This window comes from Schistocerca piceifrons, chromosome X (assembly GCF_021461385.2).
Source record: "Schistocerca piceifrons isolate TAMUIC-IGC-003096 chromosome X, iqSchPice1.1, whole genome shotgun sequence".
Taxonomy (NCBI): Eukaryota; Metazoa; Arthropoda; class Insecta; order Orthoptera; family Acrididae; genus Schistocerca; species Schistocerca piceifrons.
Window position 1 is genome coordinate 862,161,616 of NC_060149.1, and position 13,582 is coordinate 862,175,197.

Consider the following 13,582-nt stretch of genomic DNA (forward strand, 5'->3'; position numbering starts at 1 on the left):
AGATGATAGTGAAGTACTTCACAGTGTTTGTAGACCAATAATAATTCAGACTTTTTTTGTTCTTTCATTTGCTGAACTCAGTGATTTAAGGATAACATTGCAATTGCAATTGATTTTTGGCAATGAAGTACGACTGTGTAAACCACCTAATATGTTCAGTTGTAAACTATTTTCCTATAACATCCCGAACTTCACTGACTGCCATGAGTGGCACTAAATTAGAATAATGCAGCTATAATGAATGACATAATTATTCTGCAAAACTGGATTGCAGAAGTCTCATGCAATGTCAGTAAATCTGCGTTGTGCAAAGGCCTCTACAAATAATCTAGCATTCTTACATCCCCTTCCCATTTATATTATCACAATAATGTTTTCTGCTAATTATACAGTACTAGAGACTAAAGTGAGACTTACTCCACATCCTTGATGATTCTTTCCCACCGTGAGAACAAAGAAAGAGTGAATGGAAAAAAGATAGAAAATGAGTGGGAGCTAAATGTCTACATGCATTCTATCTGTCTATTTTGTAAACTCTCCATGCTCATGAGATGAGTGACATAATGACAAGTCACTATGCTAATCTGTAATATTTGTTTGTGTGGGTACCTAAGTTATTAGTAATACATTAATGATTTTTATGTTATATTGGTCTCTGTGCTACTGATAAATGTAATTTTGTGCTACCAGGCTCATTTTGCCTTACTTTAGCAAGGTGTCTTCAGTCATGTGAGATAATTTATATGTGTTCACTTAAATACAGTACTTCAACTTTATGTATTGTGCTATATTGTTTATAAGCTACAAACACTATATAAATCAATATGTATGCTTATTACTTACAGTATGAGTTGTTGTCTTTCACATGTGTCTTGCTGTTCTTCTGGTGAAGCTATTCTTACACTTTCAATGCTAAGAAATCTTATCAGTACAGACAAATCAGTAATATGCCAGGACCAAAACTGTGTGTACAGCTTATCCACAATAACTGGATGATTTTTCTGGTGCTGCCAGAAACAGAGGACATTTGCGCTAGTTGAAAGATATCCGTTTGTCTCTGAGTGCTGCCAAATTTAGGCTGCCCCTAGACATGAAGAATTACTATACACACTGAAAGGCAATAAACACATGTAATAATGTCAGCACTGCTGCAAACAGCTGACACTGGCTTCTTCTCACTGTTCCTCTGCCCGCAGCACTTGTAGTCTGGGAGCAAGGTACACTTCCTGCCATTCCTGACAGCCACCACATGAACTGTCAACTTAACATGGACAAGTTGTGGCTTATAAACACAATAGCATGATATGTAAATCGAAAGTGCTGGATTTAAGTGAGAATCTATATCTGTTTCCACCCTGCGGGTTTGGGGGTAAGAATAGGCCCAAGGTATTCCTGCCTGTCGTAAGAGGTGACTAAAAGAAGTCTCACACATTTCGGCCTTTCTGTGTTGACCACTGTAGGGTTTGACCTCCATTCTTCTAAATTTTTCTGAAGAGCAAGCCAATTGGGGAAGGGCGCCTTACATGGTGCACCATGTCCATAGTGCATTAAGATCTTTAGCCCCCTTTCTCATTGTGACATTGCAGTCCCGTTCATTCTCCATCTCTTGTGTGAGGATACCTTCCTGAGTGTGGCTTCCTCCCATGCACTATGCCGTCTTGCTTTCTGCGCTGACGACGACCATGGACTTCTATGCACCTGATATCCAGCATGGTAGCCAGCCCATTTTGGTGGGGCCGCCATGTACCCTGTTGGTTGTAGCCCCCTAACACAGGGATCGCTCTGCTGATGCCTGCACTGTTAACTCCCTACATATGCCAAGGAGTAGATGCCTGTCTACCTGGGGCATCGAAACTCCCAGCAATGGCCATCCTGCCAAGTGACTCTTGCTGCGGCTGGGTGGCGCCAGTAGGGAGGGCCCTTGTTCAGAGTGGGTGGCATCAGGGCGGATGACACACAGTGCTGCATGACACATCTTCTCTTGCTGGTGGCCAGCTGCCGGCAGTCTCCAAGCAATCGAGATCTAACCTCAATGCAAGAAAATATGACATAAGATCATTCCCCTCTCTGGCCACACCATGGGAGGAACACAGGGCTAAGGATGACAGTGAAGCTTATTCCCCCCAGTACCTCATCTGCACGCGAGTTGATGGGGAATCATTCATGTCCACAAAGCCTCAGTTTTTTGTGGAGCATTTAGAGGACAAGTTTGGGTGATGGAGGGCTTGTCCAAAATGCACTTTGGGTCAGTCTTCATCAAAACAGCATCCTCTGCCCAGTAATGGGTGCTCATCTCCTGTGACAAGCTGGGGGATGTTTCTGTTTCCATCACACCCCATAAGAGCTTGAATACGGTTCAGGGTCTTATATTCCACAGGGACCTTCTTTTGGAGTCTGACGTTGAACTGTGCACCAACCTAGAATGACGAGGTATTCACTTCATCTGGCACGTCAATCGGGGTTCGAGGGATAATCAGGTTGCCATCAGTGCCTTCATCTTCGCCTTCGATGGTGACGCATTACCGGAAAAGGTTAAGGTGATGGTTTACTGCTGTGATATGAAGCCATTAATCCCCCCGATGCGGTGTTTTAAATACTGGAAGTTTGGCCATACGCCCTCCCGGTGTACTTCCAACATCACGTGTTGAGATTATGGACATCCTTTGCATCCCAATACTCCATGTGCCCCGCCTCTCATCTGTGTTAACTGTGGAGAGCACCATTCCCCTTGCTCACCAGACTGTAGGATTCTACAGGAAGAATGGAAGATAATGGAATATAAGACCCTGGACTGCCTGACCTACACTGAGACTAAGCAAAAATATGAGAGGCTCCATCCTGTGCATATGACATCTACTTATGCCACTGCTGTGACAACGGTTCTACCATCTCCCATTTCGTTGTGTACAGTTGGCTCTCTGAGCCGTCAGACTCCACCTGCCGCCTTGATGGAAGGGGGCACTTACCTCCCTGTTGCTTGTGCACTACTTACTTCAGGAGCAACACCTCCCCCCCATCCCCCCCCCCCCTCAACCATCAGGGACACCAGTCCCCAATTCTCAGCCGGAGAAGCATACGTCTTCTTCGGCTCCTCTCACCAGGAAGGGGTCCCTTGGGTCACTCCCTTCCCAGGTTCTGACTAGTGGAAAAGTGGACACCTGCCGGTGGCTGAAGCAACAACAGGTAGCTGATCGTAGGGCTTCACGGTCCTCCTCAGTCCCTGAGACTGACCCAGTGAAGCCCTCCAAGCCGGAACCACTGAAAGAACAGTGGGAGAAACCAAAAATGAAGAAAGCACCGAAGAATCCCGACCTTGTGGTGGCGCCCATACCACCACTCCCTACACGCTCTGCATCTGAGGATAAGGTGGAGATTCTGGCATCCGCTGAGGACCTAGATCTCACCAGACCCTTAGACACAATGGATGTCACTCACACAGTTCCTCAATCGGTGGCAGCAGGTGACCCTGAGGTGTAACCTGCCTCATTGAGCACTTCATGGCTTTAGAGCCTAATAATAGTATCATCCTCCAGTGGAATTGCGGCAGTTTTTTCCACCACTTTGCTGAGCTCTGCCAACTTATCAGCCTTCACCCTTTCTTCTGCATTGCTCTCTAGAAAACTTGGTTTCGGCAATGTGATCCCCCACCCTCTGTGGCTATCAGGGTTATTATAAGAATGAGGCAGCTTATGAGAGGGTATCTGGTGGAGTCTGCGTCTACGTCCTTAACTCTCGTTACAGCCTATGTGTCCCTCTTCAAACACCTTTAGAGGCTGTCACTGTTTGGGTGTGGACGCCTCGGGCTGTTACTGTCTGCAGCCTCTATCTCCCACTGGATGGTGTTGTCCCACAGCATGTATTGGTTGCACTGATAGCCCATCTGCCACCATCTTTTCTGTTATTGGGCGACTTCAACACCTATAACCCTTTTTGGGGTGGATTGGTGGCAACTGGCCAAGGCACTGTCATTGAGCAAGTGTTGGCACAGCTTGACCTTTCTCTCTTAAATAATGGCGCCTCCACACATTACAGTGTGGCACATGGCACATACTCAGCCATCAACCTTTTGGTCTGCAGCCCTGGACTTCTACCATTCGTCCACTGGCATGTGCATGACAACTTGTGCGGTAGTGACCACTTTATGATCTTTCTGTCACTGCCGCACCATCACTCTTCTAGGTGCCTCCCCAGAAGGGCTTTGAATGAGGCTGATAGGGACTTGTTCACCTCCATTGCCACTATTGAGCCTCTTTGTCATAATGCCACTGGTGTGGTGGTTCACACAGTCACCACCGGCATCGTTTTTGCAGCAGAATCTGCAATTACCTGTTCTTATGGGTTCCCATGGCAGAGGATTGTGCCTTGGTGGTCACCAGAGATCGCTGAGGTGATTCGCGATCGCAGGCAAGCCCTCCAACGTCACAAGCGGCACCCGTCATTGGAACACCTCATTGCCTTTAAGCAGCTCCGTGCCTGAGCTCGGTGCCTTATTCGCCGGAGGAAGCAGGAGTCCTGGGAAAGGTATGTCTCCACCATTGGCATCCATACCTATACATTGCAGGTTTGGGCCAAGATTAGGTGACTGTATGGCTATAGGACCCCCATCAGTGTACCTGGTCTTTCCCTGAATCGAGCAGTCTGTACTGACTCTGACACGATTGCCAAACTCTTAGCAGAGAATTATGCTCAGAGTTTCGCTTTCAGAAATTACCCACTGGCGTCTCACTCCCCGCAAGGGCAGTTGGAACATTGGAGCCTTTTATTCCATATGAGCCACCCCAAATCATTCATTCAGTGAATGGGAATTCCAAAGTGCCCTAGCCGCTTGTCCTGATACGGCTCCCGGGCCAGATTGCATCCACTATCAGATGCTGAAACACCTCTCGGTGAACTGCCAGCGACCCCTCCTCGACCTTTTTAACCGTATCTGGGTTTGAGGGTGAGTTCCTATCGCAGTGGCGGGAGAGCATCATCATCCCGATGTTGAAATCTGGCAAGAACCCACTGGAGGTGGACAGCCACCACCCCATTAGCCTCACCAACATTCTGTGCAAGTTGCTTGAATGCATGGTGAGCCGGAGGTTGAGTTGGCTACTTGAGTCTCGGGGCCATCTGGCTCCATCCAACGGGGGGTTCCATAAGGGCCGCTCTGCCACTGATAATCTGGTCTGCCTGGAGTCTGCCATCTGTATGGCATTTGCCTTCCATCGGCATCTGGTTGCCATCTTTTTTGACATGCGGAACGCATATGATACAACATGGGGACATCATATACTCACCACGCTTCATGGGTGGGGTCTTAGGGGCCTGCTCCCGGTTGACTTGGCTCCTTCATATTCAGCAGCTTAAACAAACATGCTGGTGGCATCTTAACGCTCTATGTTGCTTGAGTCACACCAGCTGGGGTGCCGATCAGTCTACCCTTTTATGACTCTCCCACCTCTTTCATAGGCCCATCTACATCTACCCCCATGGTGTGTGCCCCGTCCATACCTTCAGCTGGATTTGGCACATGGCCCGAAAGACTCAGTCCTTCCTGAGGCCCTCTGCTGACGCTCTCTTTCCATCCTTGCTACGTTTCCTGGCTCTCCAGTAGTCTATACCAACGGTTCAATGGTTTCTGGTCGAGTTAAGTATGCTTTTATTCTTAGGGAACAATCTGAACAATGCACATTGCTGGATGACTGCAGTGTTTTCAGTGCAGTGCTCATTGCCATCTCTCACGCCCTAGAGTATATCTGCTCCTGCTCAGGTGATTCCTTTGTTATCTGTAGTGACTCCCTGAGCAGTTTATGAGCTATCAACCAGTGTTTTCCTCACTCTCATCTGGTGATGGCTATCCAGGAGTCCCTCAATACTCTTGCCCATTGTGGCCGCTCCATGGTCTTTGCGTGGACCCTGGGTCATGGTGGTATCCTGGGTAATAAATGGGTTGACACGCTGGCCAAACAGGCTGTCGATGCACTGGCCCTGGCAATTGGCCTTTGGGAGTGTGATCTCCAGTCAGTTTTGTGGCAGAAGGTCATTGGTACCTGGAGTGATAAATGGTGCACCCTGCCTTCACACAACAAACTTTGGGACATCAAGGAGACTACCAGTGTGCTGTGCTCCTCCTTGCAGGCCTCTCACAAGAACTCTGTTGTACTCTGCCGGCTAAGTATTGGCCACACGTGGCTGACCCAAAGCTATTTATTGCACCGCAAGGACCCACCTCTCTGTTGTTGTGGTTCAATGTTGACAGTGGTCCACATTTTGATGGACTGTCCGCTTTTAACTGCTCTCAGGCAGACGTTTGCACTGACTGATATGCTCCCTGCACTTGTAAAGGATGAAACTGCAATGGCAGGCTGAGTTTTGAGTTTTATTCGAGCAGGGGGCTTTTTCAACAATCTGAGGGCTTGTCTCTTTTGTGCATTGTGTCTTGCCTTTGGCCTGCTGTTTTACATTGGGATTTTTAGTGTGTCTCTTGGTGGTTGGCTTTTCCGTGTTTTGTTTCCTTGGTCAGCCAACCACTGTAACACTCTGTGTGCTTTTAATTCCTTTTTTCTGGTCTTTTTCTGTGTCTTTCATGTTCTGTGTCATCCCTTGTCATCTCTGTTGCTTGTTTTCCTTCCTTGTGGGTGTTTCATGATCATGGAAAAATGGACTGATGGCCTTTGTAGTCTGGTCACTTCAACCCCCCACAAACTAACCAACCTTCAGTTTCAGGCCACTGGAGATGCCTCAATAAAGCAAACTGGATCAGATGTATCTAATTGAAAACTACATTTATCAACTGTGCACTGACAAACATAACCTAAAAATGATTAATATAATAAACAACAGAAAATCTGGAGGTGAATAGCAACAATACGAATCTGATAGATTGCTACTCACCCTTGTAGAGGCATTGAATGGCAGACAGACACATTTTAAATGTGCCTCTCAGCCCCTCGATGCCTCCTATATGTGCTGGGAAGCAGTCTATCCTAATTCATTTTGTTGTATATAAATATGGTGATATTTTCTCATTGGCAGTCTATAAATGTACAGTCCAAACTGTCATAAGGTCTTGTATGAAATTTTATGATGGTTAACCATAAAACATAAATCATAGCAATATGTCAAAATTAAAGAAAAATGGAAATGGAAAACAAACATATTAACAACAATTAATATTATTTTTATTGTAATCATCATAATCAGAGTATAACTGGGCAATCCTTTACATATCAGTGAGAAAAATATGTCTACGATGTGTTGTTTTTAGGAACAGATTAATGACAATTACATTTCATGTCTTCCAGATAAACCATTGAAGAAGGATTTAATGTCAGAAGCAGATAAGAGGACTGTTGCACCCATTTATGACAGTGATGATGGACTGGTCGCACTAAGTACAACACCACAGGAGTCTGTGTACCTGCCTACACCACTGCAAGTTTCACATTCTCATAGAAAAGGCATAAGCCCCTATGCAACATTTCGAGTTCCTTTAGAAGGATCAATGAAAAATGCTGAAAATATTGAGTCACGTGTGTCATCTGGATCTTTTCAGTACACTGGAAATGTTAAGATCTCAGAAAAGGTAAGTATGTTTTTGGACAATAGGAAATGAATGCGTTCTTTGTGAGTTTTTGTTGTTTGTTAAGGCATTATTTATTGAAGTAGCTATAACGTTTCTGTCTGAAAATTACTTAATGGTGCTGTAATGACAAGACCTCTTGTCCTCTCAATTGGTAGATCCCTCACATCCCAGGGTCAGAGAAACTTGCTCCTGTTACTCCCAAATGAATGGCTATCTCAACATTAGAATATGGAACAGGGAAATGCTAAGGATGGTACCTGTGTGGGAGTCTAATTGGAAAAGGAGGGGGGGGGGGGTATATCAGTTCACTTGAGCAATGTATATTACAATGTACAAGACATTTTTATAAAAATAGTGATTAGTTCAACATTAAAAACATATATTCTTAATAGTTTCAAATGTAATGCATTAACCGTTTCTGTGACACTGAAACAGTATATCCTTCGTATTTGGTCTCGCTGAATGCACATATGCACATCAGTCACTGAAATCACACACATATGTGTGTGTGTGTGTGTGTGCCCAGAGCACTATAAATGCAGAAGGCAGATACCAGACTTGGATTTATTGGAAGAGTCCAAAGAAAGTGTAATTCATGCTAAAAGAGGTCTCTTACACAATACTTTTTTGATGATTTCCTGAGTAATGTGAGACCTGAGTTTCTTCTGGTGTATACAGTGTTCAAATAACTTACAGGAATGCAGCCAGGTGACATTGTCAAAATATCAGTGGTTGTTGATGTCACCAAGCTTCTCGAGTATTGTTTGTCAGTCTGGGACCCTTACTAAGCTGGATTAACAGAGGCAATAGAAAGATTCAAAGCAGAGCCTTGCAGTTCATCATGGATTCATTTAGTCATCATGAGAGTGTCACAAAAATGGTCAACAAACTGCTGTGGGTGACATTTCAAGAAATGTGCTGTTTGTCATAATGAGCGTTACTGACATGATTCCAAGAGCCCATATTCAGAAACAGTGCATGAAACATATTACTTCTCCAAGATCCTCTAATTATCATAATGACAAAATTACAGTGTTTGGCCTCATGCAAAGGAATTCCAGCAGTCTTTCTTCCTGTGTAATAGTAAGGGGAAATAAATAAATATAGCACAACAAATATTCTCTGGTACAAACACTATCACTGCTTTTTGAGTACAGATGTAGATGTAGATGGTTTTCGGGTCGGCAGTTCAGGTCCTGGTGATGAAGATTTTTTCACTGACTGTATCTGTACTCCATAAGTCACTTTATGGTGTATGGTGGAGGTAGCACTATTATTTCCTACTTTCTTCTTCCATTTGAGAATGGTGCATAGGAGGAATGATCGTTGGTAAACCCCCATACAAGATCTAATTTCACTGATTATCGCATTGTGGTCATTTTGTGGGACATATGTGGAAAGAAGTAATATGTTGGCTGACTCCTATTGAAACATCAGCTCTCAGACTCTCAACAGCAGACCTCTTCATGATTCACAATATCTCTCTTACAGCATTTTCCTCTGCAGTTTTCTGAGCATAATGCTCTTGTACTAAATGATGTCATAATGGAACATACTTCCCTTGTTTGAATCTTCCCTGTCTTTTTGTTAGTCTACCATGGTAAGGAACGCAGACTGGTGTGCAGTACTAAAGAACTGGTCAAATGAATGTTTTGTAAGCAACTTCTTTCATAGATGAATTACTTTTGGTTGATATTCTCCCAGTGAATCTCTATAAGGTATCTGATTTCCTGTAATTAGTTTTATGTGGTCATAACAGGTTGTTATGGATAGGCATTTTACAGATGGTACTGTTTCCATCTATTTATATGTAATACATTACTTTTGTTTATACACAAGGTCAACTTCCTGTCTCTGCACCAGTCATTGATCCTGTACAGGTCTTCCTGCATTTCACTACAGTACTGGTATTAAAGCCAGTGGTTCCTGACATTGCTGAGACCATTACCCCTTAACATTATCAGATGTCATGCAATATCCTAAACAAAGCCTGTACAGTATCCAGGAAATTGTACTTTGGCTCAAATTTCGTTACCTGAAAATATTCCTTTATCCTCTGAAACTGATCTTAGAAGCCCAATACAGTTTTACAAATCTGAAAAAATAGTTGGTATTAAAATCTATTACTGATGGAGAGTGATTGCTGCTACTGGATGACTACCACAAGCTGTAAATACAAGAGTAAAACTGACCTTGGTAAAGTAAATAAATTTTGAAAATGAGACTTTTAATGTGAATGGAACTGAACATTAACAAACAGTTTGCGTAAGCAATTTTTTCTCGTGACAGTGAGACGTGACCATTCAACATATGGAGAGATACATGTTAAAAATTACTGGGAGAGACAGGATGACAAATCAATGGATCAGGGAACAAATTAGCATGTGGAACATATTTATGACAGTGATAAAAGAAAAATAGAGGTTAGCTGGACAATTCTCATGAAGGTGGAAAGCAGAATTCCAAAGAAAACTATTTTCAGGATTCCAAGAAATAAGAAAAGGCTGAGAAGATACACTCATGGAAGGTAGGTAGATGACATGAGAAGATATGCAGGTGCAACACTGATTCGTATTGCTGAAGCTGATAGTGCATGCAAACATCTAGAGGAAGCTCTTTGTCCAGCAGTGGATATCAGATGGCTGATGATGATGGTTATGATGATGACAATGATGATGATGGTGATGAAATGTTATGTGTTAGAGTGTAGTGAAGTTTTGATGATAGAGACTACTTTTAACAAATTAATTTAGAATGGTCACTAAATCTTCCCCACTTGGAGTATAGTTACATCCAGGTTGGGAACTTCAAAACTTTTGTGCCATTAGATGAGTTATTATTCCAAATTGGGATCTCCCTGCCCCCAGTGTCAAATAGAATGGAATTGCTTATTACACAAAGTTCTACAAAGGCCTGCCCTCTCCTTTCTGGGAGGAAATGAAAGATGAGCAAAACAAGACTTTATAAGAACGAACAGTGAGAGGCGAGTCATCAGAACAGTGGTGGCCCCCATGCAGGCTGTGGTCTGTGCTTCCCTGCTGTAGGCAGTAGTATGTTCCATGAACAGTCTTACAGAGCTTCCAACACTCCCTCACAACTGTCCATTTTGCCCTGTTAAAAATTACATGTTGACTTCCATCTGCTGCAAAGTCCTAACACAAGTCATAAATCTGGAGCAATCCATGATAAGGTTGTATTTTGTTCACTAAATGACAATGGAGAATTGTGTCGAGTGTCTTGTGGAAATCAAGATGCATGCTGTTGTCTATGGCATTCTCAGGCCAGCTACTAACAGAGCAAAATGAACTTCACATTATCCCTGTTTGCTCAATCAGTGTTGATTTTTGTAGAAGAGACATAAAAGATCATAATGCATGAACATAATTCTACAACATATTGGTGTCAGTGGTACAGGCCTATAGTTTTGAGCATCTGTCTGATGACCCTTCTTAAAAATGTGAGTGACCTGTGATCTGTCCCATCACCTGGCATCATCCATTGCTACAGCTGTATACAATAAACTGCTACTATGAGAACAATTTCTTTCGCATAATGCAGAATCTTGCAGGTAGCTCATATGGTCCAGGTCATCTCCCACTGTTCAGCAATTTTAGTCAGTTTACTTTTCTATGATCACTTATCTCAATATCCGCTATCTTGACATTTTTGTGATGGTTCATAGAAAAAAAACAATATGACAGTCTTCCTTCATGAGCCAATTTTGGAACAATGATTTCAGGATTTATGTCCTCTTTCTGTCATCTTCCATTTTAGTGCCATTATAGTCACTGAGAGGCTCAATAGTTGATTTTGACCTGCTTAGTAATTTTAAATAAGATTGTAAATCCTTAGGAATTTTTCACTGATTTTTCAGCAATATTTTACTTTAGAATTCATCACACACTACTCACATTGCTCTTCTCACTCTCTTTTTGGCTTTCTTCAGGTTTCATTCATAAGCAAGTCTATGAATTCATGTAAATTGGTGATGAAGCTCTCTTTGCTTTTGCACCACCTTTCCGACAGGAGTTTTAAACCACTGCATGTGTTTGCCATCTATCACAAACTTGCCCAGCATATACAGGTCGAAGGTTTAATGTACAATACTTATTAATTTTAGCCATTTGCGACATGACTGTTGTAGTCTGCAGAGGAAAAGTGCCTAATGGGTGGAAATGAAGTCATTCTGATTTCAGTAGGCATTGGGATGTCCAAGCCAACAATTACATTTGACACAATTACTTTGCAACTGCAAGACCAGTACAGTAAATTCTGAAAGGTGGTTCTTCACATCTGGAAAGGAAGTGATGGGTCAGTGAACTGTGTCCTATTCAAAGTCATGTTAAATGGATTTCATCAATTCTAACTGCCCAGAAGGAGATGGGCCATGGCTCACAGTCTCTTTTATTGATTGCAACTTCTTATCCGTCACGTCCAGCCACTCTTCCTCCCAAAGATGCATGATAGACCTACGCAGTAATGACAGTGCAGCACGCCGAGGGATAGGACAGTCTGTTATGTTGGGAAGGGTACATTCCTCCTTGGTTGTGGTACTGGCTAACTCATTCCAATGCATACCCATGTTTCCTGGTACCCAGCAGAATGATACCTCCTTTCTTTGTCCCTGTAAGTGCAGGATGGCATCATGGATGTTCTGAACAGTTCTATCTGCTGGGAACATATACTGGGTGGTCTGCAGGGCACTAAGTGAATCAGAGCAGATGAGAAATTTAGATCCGTGATCACGTTTCATCTGGTCCACAGCTTGAAGAATCGCATAGAGCTCAGCATCAAAGGTAATAAAATCACTAGGCAGACAGAACCTGAAGACAGGCACGAAAAATGACAGAACAACTGATAGCATCCACTGTTTAAACCATCTGCATATACACTGAAGAGCCAAAGAAACTGGTACACTTGCCTAACATCATGTAGGGACCCGCGAGCACACCGAAGTGCCACAACACAATCTGGCATGGGCATGACTAATGTCTGAAGTAGTGCTGGAGGGTATTGACACTATGAATCCTTCAGGGCTGTCCATAAATCCATAAGAGTATGAGAGGGTGAATATCTCTTCTGGACAGAATGTCGCAAGGCACCCCAGATATGCTCAATGATGTTCATGTCTGGGGAGTTTGGTTGTCAGCAAAAATGTTTAAACTTAGGAGAAGAGTGTTCCTGGAGCCACTCTATAGCAATTCTGGACATGTGGGGTGTCACATTGTCCTGCTGGAATTATCAAGTCCATCGGAATGCACAATGGACATGAATGGATTCAGGTGATCAGACAGGATGCTTATGTGCGTACCACCTGCCAGAGTCATATCTAGACGTATCAGGGGTTCCATATTACTCCAATTGCACATGCCCCACACCATTACAGAGCTTCCACCATCTTGAACAGTCCCCTGCTGACATCCAGGGTCCAGGGATTCATGAGGTTGTCTCCATATCAGTACATGTCCATCTGCCCAATACAATTTGAAACAAGACTCATCCGACCAGTTATCAACAGTCCAATGTCAGTGTTGATGGGCCCAATTGAGGAGTAAAGGTTTGTCTCATGCAGTCATCAAGGGTGCACAAGTGTACCTTCAGCTCCAAAGGCCCATACCAATGATTTTTCGGTGAATGGTTTGCACACTGATGGCCCAGCATTGAAATTTGCAGGAGGGTTGCACTTTTATCATATTGAACAATTCTCTTCAGTCATCATTGGTCCTGTTCTTGCAGGATCTTTTTCTGGCCTCAGAGATGATGGAGATTTGATGTTTTACCAGATTCTTGATATTCACAGTCCACTTATGAAATGGTCGTATGGGAAAATCCCCACTTCATCGCTACCTCAGAGATGCTGTGTTCCATCGCTCGTGCACCGATTACAACACCACATTCAAACTCACTTAAATCTCGAAAACGTGCCATTTTAGCAACAGTAACTTATCTAACAGCTGTGCCAGATACTTGTTGTCTTAGAAAGGTGTTGCCAACCACAGCATCATATTCTGCTTG

The 13,582-nt window shown here is 43.5% G+C and overlaps 1 protein-coding gene across 1 annotated transcript in view; it reads left to right on the top strand.

Annotated features, from left to right (window-relative positions):
- LOC124722738 (Down syndrome cell adhesion molecule-like protein Dscam2) overlaps positions 1–13,582 on the top strand; it is a 202,553-nt gene that overhangs the window by 184,043 nt on the left and 4,928 nt on the right. The window contains exon 11 of the mRNA XM_047247880.1: positions 7,287–7,567. Within this exon, the coding sequence (XP_047103836.1) occupies positions 7,287–7,567 (281 nt within the window). The remainder of the gene's footprint in view (positions 1–7,286; positions 7,568–13,582) is intronic.